Source organism: Labrus bergylta, chromosome 16 (assembly GCF_963930695.1).
Source record: "Labrus bergylta chromosome 16, fLabBer1.1, whole genome shotgun sequence".
NCBI lineage: Eukaryota > Metazoa > Chordata > Actinopteri > Labriformes > Labridae > Labrus > Labrus bergylta.
Window position 1 is genome coordinate 6196350 of NC_089210.1, and position 19560 is coordinate 6215909.

General features: G+C 41.2%; 3 protein-coding genes across 4 annotated transcripts; all 3 read right to left on the reverse strand.

Annotated features, from left to right (window-relative positions):
- Positions 1-1247: 1247 nt before the first annotated feature.
- Positions 1248-8899, reverse strand: znf598 (zinc finger protein 598). The gene is made up of 12 exons (XM_020646982.3): positions 8649-8899; positions 6620-6732; positions 5645-5774; positions 5323-5534; positions 4954-5171; positions 4730-4826; positions 4294-4481; positions 4128-4200; positions 3157-4037; positions 2780-2945; positions 2502-2649; positions 1248-2161 (listed from the first exon to the last, which is right to left on the reverse strand). The coding sequence occupies exons 1-12, from the start codon at positions 8820-8822 to the stop codon at positions 1787-1789; spliced, it is 2775 nt and encodes a 924-aa protein (XP_020502638.2). The 5' UTR covers positions 8823-8899; the 3' UTR covers positions 1248-1786.
- A 967-nt stretch (positions 8900-9866) lies between these two features.
- slc25a17 (solute carrier family 25 member 17) lies at positions 9867-13323 on the reverse strand. The gene is made up of 9 exons (XM_020646971.3): positions 13138-13323; positions 12699-12759; positions 12530-12596; positions 12028-12179; positions 11773-11889; positions 11467-11615; positions 10488-10583; positions 10271-10356; positions 9867-10156 (listed from the first exon to the last, which is right to left on the reverse strand). Exons 1-9 carry the CDS (start codon positions 13192-13194, stop codon positions 10003-10005), a joined length of 939 nt encoding a protein of 312 aa, XP_020502627.2. The 5' UTR covers positions 13195-13323; the 3' UTR covers positions 9867-10002.
- Positions 13324-13675: 352 nt separating this feature from the next.
- rpusd1 (RNA pseudouridine synthase domain containing 1) lies at positions 13676-17440 on the reverse strand. Of its 2 annotated transcripts, none has more exons than XM_020646970.3 (6): positions 17377-17440; positions 15952-16175; positions 15575-15698; positions 15349-15451; positions 14882-14983; positions 13676-14674 (listed from the first exon to the last, which is right to left on the reverse strand). In XM_020646970.3, exons 2-6 carry the CDS (start codon positions 16140-16142, stop codon positions 14262-14264), a joined length of 933 nt encoding a protein of 310 aa, XP_020502626.1. In that variant the 5' UTR covers positions 16143-16175; positions 17377-17440; the 3' UTR covers positions 13676-14261. The 2 variants fall into 2 exon arrangements, with proteins under 2 accessions (XP_020502626.1, XP_020502625.1); XM_020646969.3 differs by having other exon boundaries at positions 17326-17391.
- Positions 17441-19560: the final 2120 nt, after the last annotated feature.

Below are 19560 nucleotides of genomic sequence, written 5' to 3' on the forward strand. Positions count from 1 at the left end.
TGAGAGGAGAACAGGGGGGGGGGAAATGGTGGACCTGCCAAATTGTGGTGTTCTCTGGCAAATGCCAATCAAGCTGCGAATCGCTGGGCTGTGGTCACACTGGAGCAGAGGTCACACTGGAGGACGCTGGGCCCTCATGCCAGCCTCATGGAGTCTGTTTCTGATACACTGGCAGCCTGCTGGAGGTCATTTTGAGGAGTTTTTTTTTGGCAGTGCTCCTAGATTCCTACTGTTCTTTCTCACACAAAGGAGCAGGTACCGAACCTACTGCTGGGTTGATGCCCTTCTACAGCCCTGTTTACCTCCTTGTGGAACACAAATATCCATATATATATATAAAAATACTTTTTGAGTGGCCTAAGTGGTCCTTAATGATCTTTGTATTTCATGATGTAATTAATAAATATATCTTAAAAACACACCCACAGCTGATGTAAATTACATGCACATAAAACGTTAAAAAATAAAGTTTGTGTTTGTATATCTCATCATGTCAGTATGCAGAACTTAAAGATTGCACTTTCCTCTCTCCACACACACACACACACACACATCACTCTATGAAAGATAGAGAAACATACAGTGCTGATAGAAACAGCTTTATTGAAGCCAGAAAGATGTTTACACATAAACTCTACATGCATACTCATTCAGACACACACACAGACACTTACATACCACAGGAGAGAGAAACACACACACACACACACAGGTGTAAGCTTAGCATCCTGAGAGAGGATGAGAGGAGTGTGTTGCGTGTCACCAGTTCCCCGTGCTGCATCTAATCGAGTGAACAGGCCCAGAGTGTCAACGCTGGACGAGCAGCGACTCACAAAGGTTTGGATTTAAAGCTGTTTTATTGTGCGTGTAGTGAGATGATAGAAGAAGGTATTTCTTCGTGGTACCATTATTAAACTGTAAACGCTAATAAAACTGAAAAGGTAACTTCTCATTTAAAGGCTGATTTTTTTTAAAAGTAGATAAGTCATGATAGAGACGAATCAGTGTCTGTGTTTTCCTGTTTCCATTGGACAAACTGATAGATCAATCAGCCGATACAACATGTGTAATGGTGAGTGGAAAAAAAGAGAATTGTTAGAATAACTGAAGTGACATTTGATTGAACTTCTAAGTCTTGCTTATCTCCTTCAGCGACCTCTAACAGCCCCTTCCTCTGCATCAAGCAACCAACAAAGTAAAGGCAATGAAACAGCAACACTTAAAGATGTTCGTGCTAAACCGTTGAGCAGAGTTTTTTTGTTTTATTTATTTTTTATTTCGTTGTTTAACCGAGCAGCTCTGCTGGGGAATCATACATACAGTACTTCATCAACCTTGATGTTAACAAAACACAAGTGTCTTTTGTTAAAACAAAAACACAAAGCAAGGTAGAAAATGTTTCCGTACATTTTAGTAATAAGAGAGAGAAATGATTTCTATTAAAGCATACAACAGTCTCTCCTCTTTCATTAAATAAATTCAAAGTGCCAGTTCCAGCTGGAGACAGCCTCAAAGGATATGAGTGGAAATGAGGGTTGAGATGGAGCAACGCTACAAACTGTGAAAGCATTCACGAGAACCTATCGATGGTATCCCCGTTGAAAGAAAAGAAACACCTCAAACCATGTTAGATTCCAATCAAAATGATATACAAGCTGGAAACTCCCCTCGGAAATGGTCACACATGGACACGGGCTGCTGTTTCCCACACTGGCGGCTTTGACAGGGCATCAGAACATTTGCCCAATAGTTGGCAAACAGATCACAGACGGAAAAGAAATCAAGGCTAGCTGATGATACGGCTTATTGACTGCAGGGAAGGGAACTCCTCGTTGTCCCTGTTGTGCAGGGTCTTGTGGGAGTTGAAGTCTTTAGGGGCCAGTACCTGTCTACAAGTGGGACACACCTGGCAGTCCAGCTCAGCTGCTGCGTTGTCCGCTGTGGTCGGCTTCATCCAGGCGTTCTTCTTGTTCTTGTTCTTCTTTCCTCCTCCGGCGCCGGACTGCTTCTCCAGCGCCTTACAGTCACCATGGGCGGTCAGCAGCTCCTGCTGCTTGCTCGTGTCCGGCAGGAGAACCAGCAGCTCGTTGAAGATGCGGTTGAAGTCGTCGCCGAGCAGTTCCCTACAGCTGCAGTGGTACTGGGCTGCTGATATCACACCCTGAGAATCAAAAGAGAGAAAGGGACACCTCAAATAGATATATTTAATAACTAATGATGTCACAGCCGTAGAGAAAATTAGGCTTATCTTGAAATGTTGTGCGTCATTTGAATGATTTCCTATTATTAAAGAGATGAAGTTTCTACTTTTGATTTGCAGCATTTAATCAAATTTGAACTTTTTATTGATTTAATTTGTGTTTATTTGGATCAAGAGTGCCCCTTTAATCCATCCTGCTATCACAAATTGATCCAGCTGTCATAAGCAAGTACAGTATTTTTTGAAGAACTAATAAGTGTTTGTTATTATTCATGCACAAGAAATGGATGAAAAGGAGAACCTGTCTGAACTGCGCGGAGAAGTTCTTGAACTCGTTGAACTTTGACTCATCGTTGTGGAGGTACTTCCTGATGGACTGGATCAGCTCCAGGTTCCTCTGGTGAAAGTCCTCTGGTACCAGGTAACCACTGCTGGATATCTTGGGGGGTCTGAGAGATTCGGGGGGGGGGGGGGGGCACACATAAACTCACTTTGCACCTAACAGGGTCAATGTTAACATTTCATAAGTAGCCTGTTTGTATAAAAAAAAAAAAAAAAAAAAAGGGGAGGTTGTCTCACATGTTGACTGCAGAAGGAGCCGGCTCCACCACGTTGCTGTTGAGGGGGATCCCAGTGAAGCCTGGGGGAGGTTTAGTGGCTGAGACCCCCAGGCCTGGTGGAGGTGGGGGCACAGCGGAGGATGGGGCGGGAGCCGAGGACTTCACAGGGAAGGAGGTCTTGAAGCCTGAAAGATAAAAAGAGTGTGAGTCCTCTTATTATTTTATATTGAGGCAGGATAACATGATCTAAATAATAAAGACTCAGGGGGCGGCAGTAAGGACTTGGGTTGAGAACTTGAGGGTCGCTGGTTCAGTCCCGTTACCAACAAAATATGGAAATTCCCACTAGTTGCTGCTAAAATAAAGTAGAGAGTGTTAAAAGTCAAAGTGCTGTACCTGGTGGAGGTTTGTTGGCGATGAGAGCAGGGAACTCTTCCTCCTGTTCCAGAGGGGGGTCTGTGTTGGGGTTTGACTTCACAGCGACAGCCTCCTTGCTTATTCGTGTAGATTTTTCCGGGTGACCATTAGTCAATCCACTTGTAAGCGGTGCAGTCACAGTACCAGACGGTTTGATCCACGTTTTCTCAGGTACGTTCTCCTTCTGTGCTGCCGTTTCCACTGAGATTGAGCTCGGCGTTTGTGTGGTCCCTGACGCCGAGGACACAGACGTGGAGGGAGCGGCGGTGTTCTTCGGCGTTTTTTTCTTCTTGCTGGCTTTAGAGGCAGATGGATCGTTGCTGGGGGTCGGGTTGGGAGTGTTGGAGGTCGCTGTGGGAGGTTTGCTGTTTCCTCCTTTAACTGTGAGCAGAGAAGAGATATCCAACATGGTGGGCACCGAGCGGAACTCCTTCTGCGTCAATCCTCTGCCGTCGTCATCCGAAGAAGGCGGAGAGCGAGTGGACGCCGCTTTCCCATTCTCCCCTACTTTTTTTTTCTTGCGTGAGGACGACGAGGTTGATGAGGAGAGGAGCTGAGGGCCGGAGGAGACGGAGGGGACCTGAGTGGGAGCTCTGGAGGGAGGAGGCGGTTGAGCGGTGGGTTTAGCTACAGCAGTGTGGCCTGACCAAGCCGACTTGTTGCCGGCTGCGGTTTTTAGGGGCCGGATTTTGGAGACGAGAGCGGGGAAGTCCTCCTCGTGGAATGAGGAAGTCTTCCTGGGTTGGGCTGAGTACGCCGGGGTCATGGGCGATGATACAGCAACAGCTGAGAGGCTCGGGAAGTCGTCTTCTTTCAAAGCAGTTTGGACTGCTGTTACTACTGCGGGAGCTGGCTTTACACTGAAGACACAGACACAACTCAAAGTAAATATTTCAGCACAGGATGGTTTATACGAGGATTTCAGCTTGAACTGTGAGGAAATTAATTACATGGATGCGGCTGCTGTGGCTCCCAACACTGGAAAGTCATCTTCTTCTGGATTATTGCTCTTCATTGTTCTTACTGTGAAATAGAACAACAACAATAAAAACTCTGAGTGAATTCTTGATTCTGCTAAAGACTACAGGGATCCCATGAGATGAGGCAAAAACACACCTGGAGGTTTGCTTGTTGGTTTGATTTGTCCGGTCCGGTGTCTGGGCTCCTCTGGTTCAGGTCTCTCCGTTCTCTCCTCTCTGGAGTGTTTGAGAGCACTCCTCTCCTGCATTGCCGCCCTCTCCTCTTGTCTACGCATAGCCATGGAGGCCCGCCGAGCAGCTGCCAACTCCCTGTCCTCTTCCTCACTGTGAGGACAAGAGCACAGTCACATATCGTACACTGTTGTTTCGCATTAAGACAGCTAAACATAAATACTAAAACAGATTCTCCATCGCATTGTGAGACACCCAAAGATCCCCAGCCCTACTATTGAAACTTAAATAAGTCACAGGTGTACAACTGGTGCATCCTTGTGCACATAAAGAAGCTGCTTCATACTCTTCACTGCTTGCCAGTGTGTTTTTCTTTTTCTATTTTGTGAGTGCAGACTCACCGAGAGTATCTCCAGCTCTTCTGTCCTCCCTGGAGCCGTGCTCCTCTTCCTCCTCGATTTTGACGCATCTCCTCATAGTCCTCACCCGTCACCATACCTACGGACACACTTGTGTTTACTCACAATCACAGATTTCAAACCAGTTATATCAACAACAATCCTCTATAATAGAGAGATTGATATCTTTTTTATTATTATTAAAAAATAATAATATGATCACTTACCATCATTTCTCCTCTGTTGTCTTGGAGCATAGTTAAACTGCAGGTCGATGTGGCGGTTCTGCCGCGCCTCCGCTCGGTTCTTGCTGTGTGCGGCGGCCTTGTGGGCCTTGTAGTCGATCTCAGAGCGGAAGGCGTGGGTGAACTGTTCCGTGGCACAGCGGCCCTCCTCACACAGATAGTGACTCTCTCTGAAGTGGTCGCTCAGGTACGGATAATCACTGTTGTTTGCAAATTCAAACTTTCACAGTTAGTTTTGTATTTTTGAAGACGACTCGTATACACATTGTGATTTTAGTAATTAAAACTGAACAGAAGCAGCATGCAAACTGTAATACCAAGTGTTGTTTCTGAGCTTTTTTTAATACACACCTGTAATATTCCTGCGAGCCATCTGCGTCACAGAAATGACAGAAGTAGTGGTCCCTGCGCAAATGCTTTAGCAGCTCATCGTTGTCAAGATAGCGGTCGTCACAGAACTTGCAGAGTGGGTGTCCTCTGTGGCTCGTGTCGTCCGGGTCTCCATGTGCTCTGTGACGTGCAAGCTCCTTCCGGTTGTACCACTTGCGCTCATGAGAAAAGATCTGGAGGAGGATTAAAGTTTAAATTCTCTTACAGCTCTACTAACTTAAATTATCCAGTCTGATGAGAGATGACATGTTGTAAAAAAGACCGCAGAGCCTCATCGGTATACCTTGAGATGCTTTGAACAGAGCTTGCAACAGAAGAGTTCGTGCTGCTTCCTCATGTGCTGCTCCAGCTCCTCAAACTTTGAGAAAACTTTAGGCTCCGAGCAGCGGACGCACTCTGGCAACAGCAGATGCCTGGAGGAAAAAAAGAAAGAAGCACACCATGAGATAACCCAATCAGAGCAAAACAAACAATGCAAAAGAGCTCCTTGTTACATAGGAAAATGATATGGACAATACATTTGATAAAGATTTGAAAAGCAAAAGCAATGTCTAAAATGCACAAATACATTTGCAACGTTTCAGTGAGGATTCTATTTACAGCTTAAAAAACAAAATATGACAGAAGATTTTTACGTTTTTCTTTTTAAGCTTTTGTCCTTGTTGATACGACTGACCATAAAAATAATGGACAATGTGTCAATTGTCTAAATTACTCAAAATCCTACTAATTGTCATTGTGTAAAAAATAGCAGGCTGCTTTCTCATTACAAGTTTTCAAAAGTGTTAAAAAAAACAAGCTGGATTAATATAACAAATGCTGTATTGAAATCTACAGAATGCAAAACAGGAGGCTTTTCCAAATGTGTAGGGCTTATTTTAGTCCCAGTAGTCCTATGAACAGAGTTATAAATCTTTTCGCTGTGATTTATTTAGCACGCTGAGTGGAAAAAAGATGCTTCTCTGACATTTTAAACATGTGTGTAGCTTTCCATCCTACAATAATAAGCTGGTTATTAATCTATTTGCACTGTTAAAGCATTTTTTTTCAATCAAACACAGACCTATCCATGTTGGTGACTGTGTTTCTGTTAAGCCCTTACTTAGATTTTAGCTACTTTTTTTTTTTTAAAGGCTATTGGGAATAAATGAACAGACACTGGTTGAGTCCCTGTTGATTGTAGTTGCGATACTTTTGACAGATTACATTTCTAGAGTCACTAGAAAACGAAATCATGACGTATGGAGCAGAGCAGTACCTGTACTGGGCATAAATCCTTTCATCACCGAAATAGATATCATGCTTCTTCTCGCAGGTGAACAGCTGGTAGGGCAGACTCGAGAAGGCGTCCACTTTTTTAACAAACACCACCTGAGAACAACAGGAGAGTCAGACCATAAGAATGCTGAACTTCATAGGATGAACAAAGCTAGTGTGCAGGGCAGTGAAAAAAACAAGATTTTTTATTCATGAGTACTGCATGGGTGGTGGCATATGGGGAAGCATTTACCTGACAGTTCAGAAACGCTTTAAAGATCAAGCAGTTCAACAAAAGGTTGGCAAGCACAAGTCTAGCTGTAACTATTTTTGACACTGAACTTTGAATATTTAACATAAAACATATATTTTCCAATGATGACCGCACACGCGCTACATTACAATAATAATAATAATAATAATAATATCTTTATTTATATAGCACCTTTAAAAACAAATGTTTACAAAGTGCTGTGACAGACAGAGCAAATACAGCAATAACAACAACAGAACAGAGATCAACAGAGAGGGCAAAATTGTAAAAAATGCAAATGACAGGAATGATATGGAGTCAACAGGCAGGTATGGAGAGGCAGTTCAGTACAGTGAAGGAAAATTTGTTTAAAATCAACCAGGAGAGAACAAAATTAAAATTGAGGGAGAGCGGGACGACATCACATCACAGGCTGTAAACACAGAATGAAGATAAAAAGAAGGGATAAACGGGACATTGGTTAAATGAATAAAGCAACAGAGAGATGAAGAGTTAAAAGATAAAAGGAGGAGGAATTTAAAAAGACTAAGAGCAGTTTTTTTGTCTTGTTCTCTTTGTTTTCTTTCTTTTATTTCTCCTTTGAGTCTTCTTCACTTTCTTTTAATTTAATTTATTTTGTAATTATTATTATTTAATATAACTAACTTATTTGTTTGCCCTTCCTTAAGATGTTAAATATCGTAGAGAAAGGGAAGAAACCCTTGATGGAGGGAAACATTTATGAATTCATGTCATACAGATCCAAGCTACCCCAGTTTTACTTCAAGCTACTTTTAAACAAAATGTAAAACATGTTTATGTATTGTAAGTGTTATTTTTATTTTTATTTTTTTTGAATTTTCACATCACTGGGGGACACAACCTTTTTGACACCACACCACTTTTAAAAATGTAAAATACTGTCATCTTTATGTTGAATATAAAACATGTGTACTGCATGTTAAGACATGATGACAATAAAAAGTAATACAAAAAAAAAGAGCAGTAAAATGAATACAGGAAGGGATACATATAAAGGCTAAAACATTTAAAGAAGAGGAAGATAAAAAAGGGTTAAAAGCAACAAAATGAATAAAAGGAAGGGATAGACCTTTAAAGGGAGAAATCACTTAAAAGCAAGTTTATAAAAGTGAGTTGTAAGAAGTTATTTAAATGAGGGTGTATTGGCAGATATTGACGACCTGATAGGACACTGACCAGCCAGGTTGAGCAAGTTGGCTGAAGTCCATTTAGCCAGCTGTCTACACAGTCCCCTGTACCTGAGAATAAAGCCCCCCCTCCCCGCCAATAAATAAGGTACTGACAGCCAGACAGACACGCATTATGCCCAAATAGGTCCAGCACCTGAATAGAAGTCGTATGAAAACCTGCTTTGACAACAGGTTTCTCTGCTTTGACAGTTCAGTGAATAACAAAACCACACCGCATTGAACATTAAATATAATTAAAGAAACCAGAAACAAGCAAATCCATTGAACTCGAGATCAGACAGACGAACTAACCAGCGAGGCTACATTGACGGACCCGCTAATGGTAGCTTTAACTGCCTTTGCCAAGCTACTGACAGCGAGATACGCAGCCTAAGCAGTCGGTAGACACTTCTTATGACTTGTCGTGTTTATTGGATATGTATTTTATTTATTATGAATTCCGCTTTCGTTCTCATTTTCTATCACAGCGCGCCTAGGACAAGCGCGGCCTAGTTAGCAACACCGAAGGCGACATCCCCGAGCCACAGTAGCGATGGAATGCCCACCTTGTCGAGCTCCTCCCGGCAAACGGCGCAGTACTTCTGGTCGCACAGCACTCTCATCTTGGTGGAGCAGCGGTAGCAAACCGGATGGTCGCATTTTCCTAAGGCGAAGATGTCAACTTCTTGGCAACACAGGACGCAGTGCTTCTCTGTTTCTTTGGTGCTCGTTGAATCCATGATGGTGTTAAAGGCACAACACAACTTCAGCACTGTCCGTTAGCAGGGAGAGTCAAAGCCGCTGAGTTGCTTACGTAATTATGATAGGCTGGGCTACTGTCACGTTACGTAACTGCTGTACCGCTGATGTGTACAGCATGAGGATGGACCGTCTCACATCCGGTTCGCCACTGCTTACACCTATCCAGCAACATGTGTATTAGCAGTCTCTTACGACTGATCCACGTGTGTGACCAAGGTGTGTGCAGGACACCGGGCCGAGTGTAAAGGCTGGGTTATTCATTATAAAAGAAACTGTAATTTAAGAATTATTAACTTGTTCCTTAAAGTAAGAGAAAAAATGATGTGTACTGCAAATAATGCAGAATTTTGGGAGAGGAGAACGTTTGTTGAAAGATATTCGTTTTAGCTCTGTTAATTATTAATTCATTAACTACTAATACTTGGTGAAATGACTTTTTTTTCCTTCTCAAAATAGTTATCCCATAAGATTGAGATATTCAGTATTTAGGGTAAAGTTTCCAATCAATATGAGAATCAGTAGCTTTGTCTCCATGTGTCTTTTAATGTCCAACAATGTATTTTCTTGTAAATTTTTATGTTTGGCTCGTTGTTTGTGTAAAACTCTGTAAATTTCTCTGATGCCTGTCTTGGCCAGGACACTCTTGGAAAAATAGTTTATTTCTGCTTAAATAAAGGTTAAATAAGAAAATAAAAAATGTGTTGGATTGGATTGGTAAAAAAATGTATTGTTATTATACTCTCCCATTCCTGAGACTGTTTACTATTGTTAACCCCCCAACCCCGAATCAGATTATTATCAGTTCTATGTTTTTTTTTTTTAGTAGTTTTGTTTATTAGTGACATAGATACCACAATGTGAAATTACAGGAGGAAAACATATTTCTGCATTTTGTTTATTGGTCTCCATCTAGCCTGTTTTTTTTTTTGTCAAAAATGACACCTGTTGTCTCTCCATAAATATATAATCTTCTTGGCTGATTATTATTCTTATTCTCACAGAAGGAAAAAGTAGCAGCTTACTTAAAATTTGTTAAATATTTTATAGGTTAGAGTATTTATGGCAGAAAGGACAGATTTCCAGGGAGGGGGAGTCTGTAAGCAGTGGTTGATACAGTCAGTCCTTACAAGTGTCCTTGTTTGTGATTCATCTTTCCAGCTAGTGTTTCTTGTAATGGTGGGGGCTCATTCCCATGACTCTGAAGGTGCAGCTGGCGATCTTCTCATAGAGAAGGAACATGAGAGCCGCAGTCAGCACCGTCTGCAGCAGCTTGGCTTCCAGGCCTTTAAACAGACCCAACATACCAGACTTCCTGTTGGAGCAAATCAGGATTTAAATCACAAAGAAAGATCTGTATAATCATGCAAAAACCACATGTAAGGATGTCAAGTTTTTAATTAGCTATGTAAAAAGTGTGTGTGCCTACCTCACTCTGTTGACCAACAGACACTTGATAGTCCTCAGACTGGTCAGTAGTCTGGAGTTGTCTGTTGACTCGTTGAACTGACCAAACTGTAGGGATTATGGCAATTTTTACATTTTTGTGATGGCAAATTATTTTGTTTGTCTTTCAAAATTTCAGTAAATCAAACAACAAGTGCACGAGTAAACAAAAAGCCACCAGGCACAGACACAACACCTACCCTAAGAATGGACTGTATAGTCTGCAGTGGGTACGTAACCGTGGTAGCAATAGCTTTGGCAATTGCCCCGATGATGAAGACCTCTATGGATGACAGCTTGAGGAGGAACAGAGGGAAACATTATTGTTAATCCATAACATAGAACCAGTGGCAACCAAACAATTAGCTTAGAATAAAAAGTAAATATAGTGTGGAGGAAGCAGTTTTAGGAAAAAAAAAGTGTCATCATATGGGAGATGGAATTATTTATAACATACCACATGAAAGTTCCCAGTGTGTAATAGATTGTAAGTTTCATTTTCTATGCCTGAAAATATCTGAGCAGAAGCGAAACTGAAACAATGCCACACATCTGAAAGACATGTGATTTGTTTTCCTCGATGTAACAGTTTACTCCAACGCGGTCTGCAACAATATTCTTGTCCTGATAGAGAAAACCTCTGATCTACACCAATGATTGATTAACAGTACAGCAGTATGCTGCAATTTTTTCTAGGATTTTTTCTCCCTTCTCTGTATGTGATTGGCTAGTACACACTAATCATGCAAGAGTAGTCTAACTTGTCAATTTTTACAACAGAGGCCATTTATCCTCTGCTGGACGGGACACTTAAAAAAACATTGTAGGGAAAAATATACCCACTTCTTCACCACTACACCACTGGGTAACTATATACTAAACATATAAACTTGCAAACTGGAAGTAATGAATTTCCAAAATTGCTTTTTCAAGGTTTTTCGAAATGCATGTGGTGTGAAATTGTGCAAACATGTGGTAAACTCTCTCTCTTGTGGTTAAACTCTGAAATCATGTGATCAGAATTAGCCACTCTCTGCATAGCTAGTGTCTACTCATCCAGACGATCAGATGACCTCGAGGATCTCCCCTCCTTTCCTTTTCCATTTGTTAATTTGAAGCACATCTGTGCTTGTATATTATTGATAATTCCTCCATCATCTTATTCAGTTTCCCACTCACCTCCCTGGGAACTCCTCTCCTCAGATGCCTCTTCAGGCTTTCATAAATCATGAACTGTATGCCAGGGTTCAGCACCAGCAGCAGGGATGGGAAGGTCCCGTTCCACAGGGCTCCCACACCCTCATCACGGATGATCTGCACGAAAGCATCTGCCAAAACAAAAGACTAAATAAGCTGCTATTCTAAAAGAAAGGAGTGGTATTAACTCAAGAGCGTTAAGAGCATAAAGGTGACAAACTGTGTGTAGGGAGTAAATACAGAATTAGAGTTTGTTTAAACAAGCATAACAAGATGACAACATTTTACCCAGAATGCCAGAGTAGTTGGTGGGCCGTATGTCTGCGTTGCGAAACTTGGAACCCTGAAGCTTCAGTCTGGTGTTGACGACCCACAGAGGAGTGGTAACGAGTACATTTATAACACCTAGAAGCGAGACAAGAACCCCCAGAAAGAAATGGCTTTGATTAGTGTCCACGTCTGAAAGTGGAGAAGTAGTGTTAGAAATTTAAAAAAAAGGTACATGAAAGAAAACGAGATAATTAATGAAGTGGACTCTCGTACCTGCAGCGATCCCTATGAGTAAGTCAGTGCTGGGCGCTGACTGTTTTCCTTTAAGCGAGACGGCCTTCAGGCTGTGGAAGCAGTAGAAGTAGACAAAGTTGGAGCAGCACAGGCTGCAGATGACAGGGAACCAACCTCTGTACGGGGCTAATCTGAAGGAGGACAAACACATCTTAGGGGGCCTTTCAGTGTAGTGGGGATGTCTTTTTTCACCTTTTTTTAGTGTAGCTGGCCGTTTGACGCATTTGTGATGTTTAAATGCATTTTCAAAATGTTGATGGGAGGTCAAGATAGTGAAACAGTAAGGTCCTAAAATACAATCAACCTCAGCAGGGAATAAAATCACATGAAAAACTGTCCAAATGCGTGGTATTCTGACAAAGACATGCACACCAATAAATACAAGTAAAAGTATGTAACATATGAAAACATAAAACTAGGAAAAGATTCAAGGTTTTGCTGGCAAGCAACTCAACCGAGTCCGCTCTCATCTTTTACTCACAGTCCTTCTTCTTTGACAATTTCTGCCAGAATGGCGTGACTTGATTTGGCCTTCCTGTTTTCATCCACTGAACATAAACCAAACACAGTAAACAGAATACATTACATTGGTTTGTATTGTAAACACCTTATCAAATCCCTTTTATTGCTTCATCATAACGGTTTCTTACCTTGAAGCCTTAGTCTTGCAGTATCAAGAGGGAAGAACACTGTCATGGCAGTCACACTTCCCTAAAACAGGACACAGTCAGACAATCAGAAATATATGGAATAAACTGAAGGCCAAACTCCATACACCATTCTGACAACTAAACGGGAAACACGTGGGTACAGCTCAAAACAAACCAAGAAACCAAACACACTGAATCCCCTGGATGCTGATGATACAAAATCCAATTCGGCAAAGAAAGTTGGTTAATTGTTGCCGAATCTAAAGTCTAATTAGAAAAAGTAGAGATTACCAATGTATGCGTCATCGTTCATAAAACGTCAAAATTGTGAATGAAGCTTTGAACGGAAGATTAAACAGCAAATGAACGCAGACCTTGAAACAGTCTGAAATCACACATTTAATAACCTGAATGAATAATGAAAGTAAGGCGAACTCACCACGGCTCCTGAAAGAGCGTGAACCAAACTCTCATAAGAGAAAACTGCGTCGCTCATTTTGAAAAGTGAGAAACTTATTAAACGCTTTGAATCAATTTGTCAATAAAAAAACAAAAACAAAAAACACTTGTTTTGCCCTCACTCGTCTTCCTTCCTGCTGTTAATGATGTCCCGCCCCTTGTTGCTGATCGACGTTCTTCTACAGCGACGGGAGGCATTATGGGTAATGTAGTTTTTTTTTTTAGCCGAACTGTTCCGTGAGGTTTGCTTTGTCATCTTTGGTTGAATTGTGTGACACAGTAACCCTGCCTTCTAATACATGCATGCTTTAATTATGTATTTTCTTACTGCGATTAATTTCTACACCAATTTTACTTTTAAAGGTTTTATATTTTACAACCGTGGGCATAAAAACACTTGTACTTACCTTGATTTTGCTTTTTGTGCATTGCACTTTCAATATATTTTGACAGATTTGTAATGAGCATTTCCAAAAAGTGAACAGAAAATCTAATCAGAAACCTTCCACACACGTATGTCAGTAGAATCCTTTATTTGCAGTATGAGTTGCATAAAAAGATCGATTATCTATTCAGTGTCAATGATTCGCAGCAACAAGGGTTGAATATGACATATTTCCTTGATTTAGACTGTCAGCAATGGCTTAGACTGCAAATGTTCTAGGCAGCTGTTAATAGTTGGTCCGATGCGTTTCCGCCAAGTTTCAATTTTCTTGACATGGCTTGTTTATTCAAATAGATAATGCATAAATTGCCGACTAGCAAATCTCGCTGGTCTCTGTTTGTCATGCCCTTCTCACACTGATCCTCTGTTTTTGAGGAGAAGCTGCTCCTGGAATATAAATGGAATCAATATTCCAAAACAAGTTTGATGCTCTACAAATACTCCAGCATGGCCCCTGATTGAAGCTGTGTTCTGGGGGGTTTATTTGTTAAGGTTGTTTTTTTCCAACCCCCTCCAAAAAAAGCAGGTGAACCAGTCGATGCAGCGTGCAGTTGTGTTCTGATAAGTGAGATGAAGCATGCTTAAGATGACTTTCACAAGAAGACATTGATTTCATAATTTCATATGCACAATTCAAACGAAAAAAAAAAAGAAGTCCATCAGTCTCCAGCCCATTCACTCAGCCATTCCTGGCATTGCCTCTCCTGCTCCTCACTCTCCTCCTTAGTCCTTTGTTTCCTGCCGCCTTTCCTCCTCTCCTCTTGTCTTCTCACCCTCTCTCTTTCTTCCTCTCTCCTCTTCCTCTCTTCCTCCATCCTTCGCTCCAGCAGCGCCTCCACCGTAGCCGTCGGTGCCCGTAACGCGCGCTGCGGCAGCCACTTTGGATCCACGGAGGGGAGAAAGGGGTCTTCGGCAGAGACGAGCAGGGGCTGAGGTTCCAGGGGGATTTGGAGGAGGTGAGCATGTAGCATCATGCGGTAGGGGGCTTCGTCTGCCCCCAAGCTGTAGGTGAAGTCCCCGACAATGGGGTGGCCTATTGCGCTGCAGTGGACCCGTAACTGGTGAGTTCGACCTGTTGGAGAAAAGGTCAAGATAACGGATCTCCATAGTTTTCTGCTTAGTATGTTCAGTATCTAAAAGCACAGAGAGGGGCTTCATTGAATAACGACGGAAGACCATCCTGGCCAAATAAAGAAAAACAGTCAAATTGTGTTTCGAAACAAAGTAAAGAAATTCTGCATTTTTTCTGATGTGAATAGAATGATATGGGTGTTATTACCTGTGAGTGGCTGTAGTAGCACTTTAGTCACAGCGTCTCCTTCATACAACCCGTGCTCCAACACGGTCAGCTCAGTCTGACAAGGCTTGGGATTCTCACAACCTGACGTGAGATAATAAGGTGTCACATGCAGATCTCTAAAATGTAAAAAGTGTGACGGGTTTCTGTCAGACTGGATGAGTTTACTGACAAGGCAGGGAGTATAAGTAACTCAAGACTGCATCATTTTCCACGCTTAAAACCTTTGTGTCTATATTTATATCCTTTTTTAATTTCAGGTGTGTGATGATGCCCTCCACATCCACACAGATAAATGTCATTTTCCCTGTAAAGACAACAGTTTAGATCTGATTTTGCTGTGACAAAAAAATGTCATTACTCAACAAAATTAAGCTTTACCTGTCAGGATGTAGAAATACAAGACACACACACACTGACACACTAAAATCTGAGCCAGGTTTATGTACCTTCTGTTCCCTCGATACACATCATGTGTGTTTTCCCCTCTGAAGAATTCTTGCCGATGGGGAATTCCAAAGTTTGGGTCTCTTCTTCCACCCATCCACGAACCTTTAAAAGAAAGAGAAACTCAACTTTCTTTCCCTTGCAGTGTCACATACAGACACCAGACATGTGCATATAATATGGTACTAATAATCTTTTGTGAGCACACTCTGAGTTTTGCTTCCATACCAGGGCAAGGTAGGCTTTGGTGGCGGTGCGATCCTTAAAGCAGCGGTATGCCCGACCAGCGGCAGCCTTGTTGAGGGCGACACAGAGAGCACCACTTGTGGAGAAATCCAACTGATGACAGAACCTGTTGAAAGAAGAGAAAGACGATGAAGACATAATAAATATAAGAGCAGGTCATCTGCTAATAGAGAGATTGACAGTTTGATCCTGGATTCCTGTTTCCTAGTATCTTTAAACAAGACACTGAACCCGTCTACCTTTAATGAAGGTGTGTAGGGGTGTGTGAGTGTGTGTTTGTGTGTGTGGTAAAAGGGCTATTACTCTCTATAAGTACGGTGTCAGAGAGCAGACGCAGTTATTATAATTGTGATTGTAACCTGAAGCCGTAGTAGGTGCTGGGGTCTGCCAGCTCAGGAAAGCGGTGCCGAAGCTGCTCCTGCACGGTGAGCTTCTCGTACCACATCTTGCTGTCAATGCGGATGTCCCAGTGTTTGTCCACTATTATGAAGTCATCACTGTGGAGGAGCACACGCAGGCTCTCCAGGCTGGCCGGCTGTGTGGTCATCATTTGCAGCCTTTACCTGACTCGACTCACACGGCCCTACAGAGACAAAAGTAGTTCAATCAAACGCTGTGTAATTACGGGGTGCCGGTTGCCCAGTGGTTTGTGTGCGCGCCCCAAAATTACAGAGGCTATAGTTCGCCAAGTGGGCGCCCAGAGTTCAAATCTGACATGTCAATCAATCAATTAAACTTTATTTATACAGCACCTTTCAGACAAATTAAATTGCAGTTCAAAGCGCTTTACAAGAGTGCAGAAAAGTTGTTGACAAAAAGTAGTTTATAAAATCATTGAGAGACTGATGCACACCAATAAGAATTCAAAAATATGTAAAAAAAGAAGTAAAAGAAAAGAAAATACGACACATAAAAGCAACAAGATAATAAAATAAATACACAAGAGGAAAATATTTAAAATTGTCGTCGGATAAAAAAGACAATACAGTAATATTAAGATTTGAATTGATATAAAACACTTTATAAAAGCCAGACTGAATAAATGAGTTTTAAGACTGCGTTTGAAAAGATCTTTGTCCCTGATCTTTGACTCCACTATCATATCTCTAAGAAAAAAAGGCGTAAAAATAAACTGTGTAATTGTGACAAAAAGTGTAGTAGGAATTCAAAGCCTAAGTATTTATTAGGGAGACTGCCAACCCTCTCTGCTCTCTTATTACTGTTTTCTTATTGTAAATGACCTGAAGGGATTCCTTATGGAGATCATTCAAACTTTCTTTTTCAGGTCAATCTTTTACGTTTTCATCAATCATGAGTATTGATCTTAATTCTACAAATGCAGAAAGAAAAGGTTCATCATGTTTAGTAAAATAATATTAGACTTGCAGACAAACTGCAGACATTCAAATAAAAAACAAATACTGTAATTAGCTTTGTGTAAGTGTACTTAGTTTCCACATGGCTTGAACACCAACAACACAATTTAAACACTGGTACAAAAAAAAAATCAAATTATAAAAATATTTAAATCGCTTTAAAACATCTGAGAATTAAAGTTTTAGTTTAACTATCAGCAAGTTATTCTTTCCGTTAGCATTTAAGCTTCACTGATTTAGTACTAATTACAACCACCCTGAAAAAGTAGCTAGTTAAAGGTTTATTTCATAATTCTCCAATTAAATGAATGAATGCAAATAATAGCACGCTTTAAGAAATAAGCAGCGCATATTTACCGAAAGTAGACAACATGAAAAAGAGAGAGACGTAAACAAAACAAGTGCTACCTTGAACTGCGCAGCCGCGTCTCCTTCTTCTTCTTCTTCTACGATGTTATATGTCGCCTTTTTTCTTCTTCTTCTCCTAATAGAATTTCGGTAGGATGTACACTGAGAAGTGTAATGCTGCCCTCCTCAGTTGGAGTTGGTAGTCCATCTCGTTTTTTTTTGTTTTTTTTTTGCTACAGGTCAGTTCAGTTTAAAGAAGACAGTAATGACTGCTCAAACACAGTTATTCATGATTACCACAGAGAGCTGCAGACTTAAGTTCACAGAGTTAATTGAGCTTTCTGTTCTGACTGAAGCACATTCCAAATATATTAAGGTGCCTGTTTTCCCTCAAGTGAAAGAAACCCATTTTAAAATAATTCACCAGATTTATCCAACAGCTGCATTTCTGCTGATTTATCGAAATTCTTCTTGTTTTGATTTCTGGCCCTTGTTGATTTTTTTTGTCCTTGCTCCAGTTTGTTGTCTGCTTACATTTGCCTGATGTTTTCTTTTGGAAAAGTTAGATTTTTATTTATTTATTTTTATATATAATCCCCCCCTAGTCTTGATTTATGTTTGAATTAACTTCTTCCTGTGTATTTTGCTGTTGTATGTTCATCCTCTTTAAGAGTTTGTATACATGTTTTTTTGTATATGTTAAATTTGTCAATAAAGACGGTTAAAAAACGTAACATATTTTTGTAGGCCAAGCCGGACGTAGCATCGCCATGTCTAGGCTACATGACTATAAAAGGTTAAAACCCCGTTACACACTGCCTCACTTGATCAGTTCATGTTTGGCTTCAACACATTGTTTTTGTTTATTTAGTGTCGTCTCCTTCAAGCTTTTCCAGCACCGCATCTGCCGAGGTTCTTTATTTCTTTTTGTAAGGCTTTCTTGAAATGGTTTTCTTTCTGTAACATTCTGAAAAACTTCTCAGAATCTGCATTAAGGGCGGGTCAGGGGAAAAAAACAGAAAACTACTCAAACATCTTCCTCAGGAAAATAATTTCCTGTGAATCCATAATGTCAGCAAGGTCCCAATACTAATCAGTTTTCCTCATTCATTCCATCACCTTAGGACTTCCTCACAGTTTACACTGACAAGGTACTGATTGTTTGGAACATATGGCGCAGTTGGTTGATAATCCCCGAGTGCAGCCAGGTATGAAGCTGTTTTCAGCTAAGAAGATCAAGAACCGTTACAAATTGGATTTTCATAACCCAATCTGCTTTCCTCCATGTGGATGTCATGTGTGTAGAACTGAAACAGGTGTTTAAGTGTGGGCTTTATTTCCATATTGTCGGGTTTCTGCTTTTTGTTACGTAACATTTCACAGAGCTGAGTGGTAGATTGGTTTGTCTGAGAGACGCCTGTGGCAGAAATTATGAACATTTCAGTCAGACCAACAGCGAGAGAGGCTGGCGGGCGTTAAATACATTTATGAGGATCCCTTTCAACAACATGGAGCTATTGTTTTGTCTTTGATCAAAACCAGGACTTTATTTTGCTCTGATAACAATAAAATCATTTACTCAACATTTTTCCAAAGAGTATCTGATTGTGAAGACACGAGGGAAAGTCATCCTTTGTTTTGGACTCTGTAAAAGAAGACACACCTGGATTTCATGTTTCCCTGGATATAGATGATTTCATGTTGTCCATGGTGAAACTATCCATCTTCAACACCTCTCTGTTTCTTGAGATCTGTGGATACATTTAAAATCTTGAAAACTGAAGGTTTCTTGTGTACCCATATGTCTAGATGTCGGATTTGTCTCTCACTTTGAAGAGACAAAACCAAGTCGATCTCTGAAATCGGGGTTGTGACATTGCCAACTTATTCCTGAAGATGCTGTAAGTAAAGGAACACACAATGCCAGATAAGTCGTTTCTACAGGCTCGCTGTGATGAACCAATTATGACCTCGGACTGGGGCATCCCTCTGCTTGCAGCCCTGCTTCTGCTGGCCCTGGTCTACGCCTTTCTTTACCTGCCAGCTACTGCCCAACGAGCCCTGCTGGAGCAGGCGCTCAGCAGGAACAACACAACCGTGGCCATGACGAGATCCGAAAGGGAGGGCTGGTTCACCGAGGAATAGGACAGATGGGATGACTTTGAATAGATTGAGACTTTTGACACTGGAGTGGATATTTCTCACAGATGTTGACCTTGAATAGACGGTGTGGCTCACTCTGCT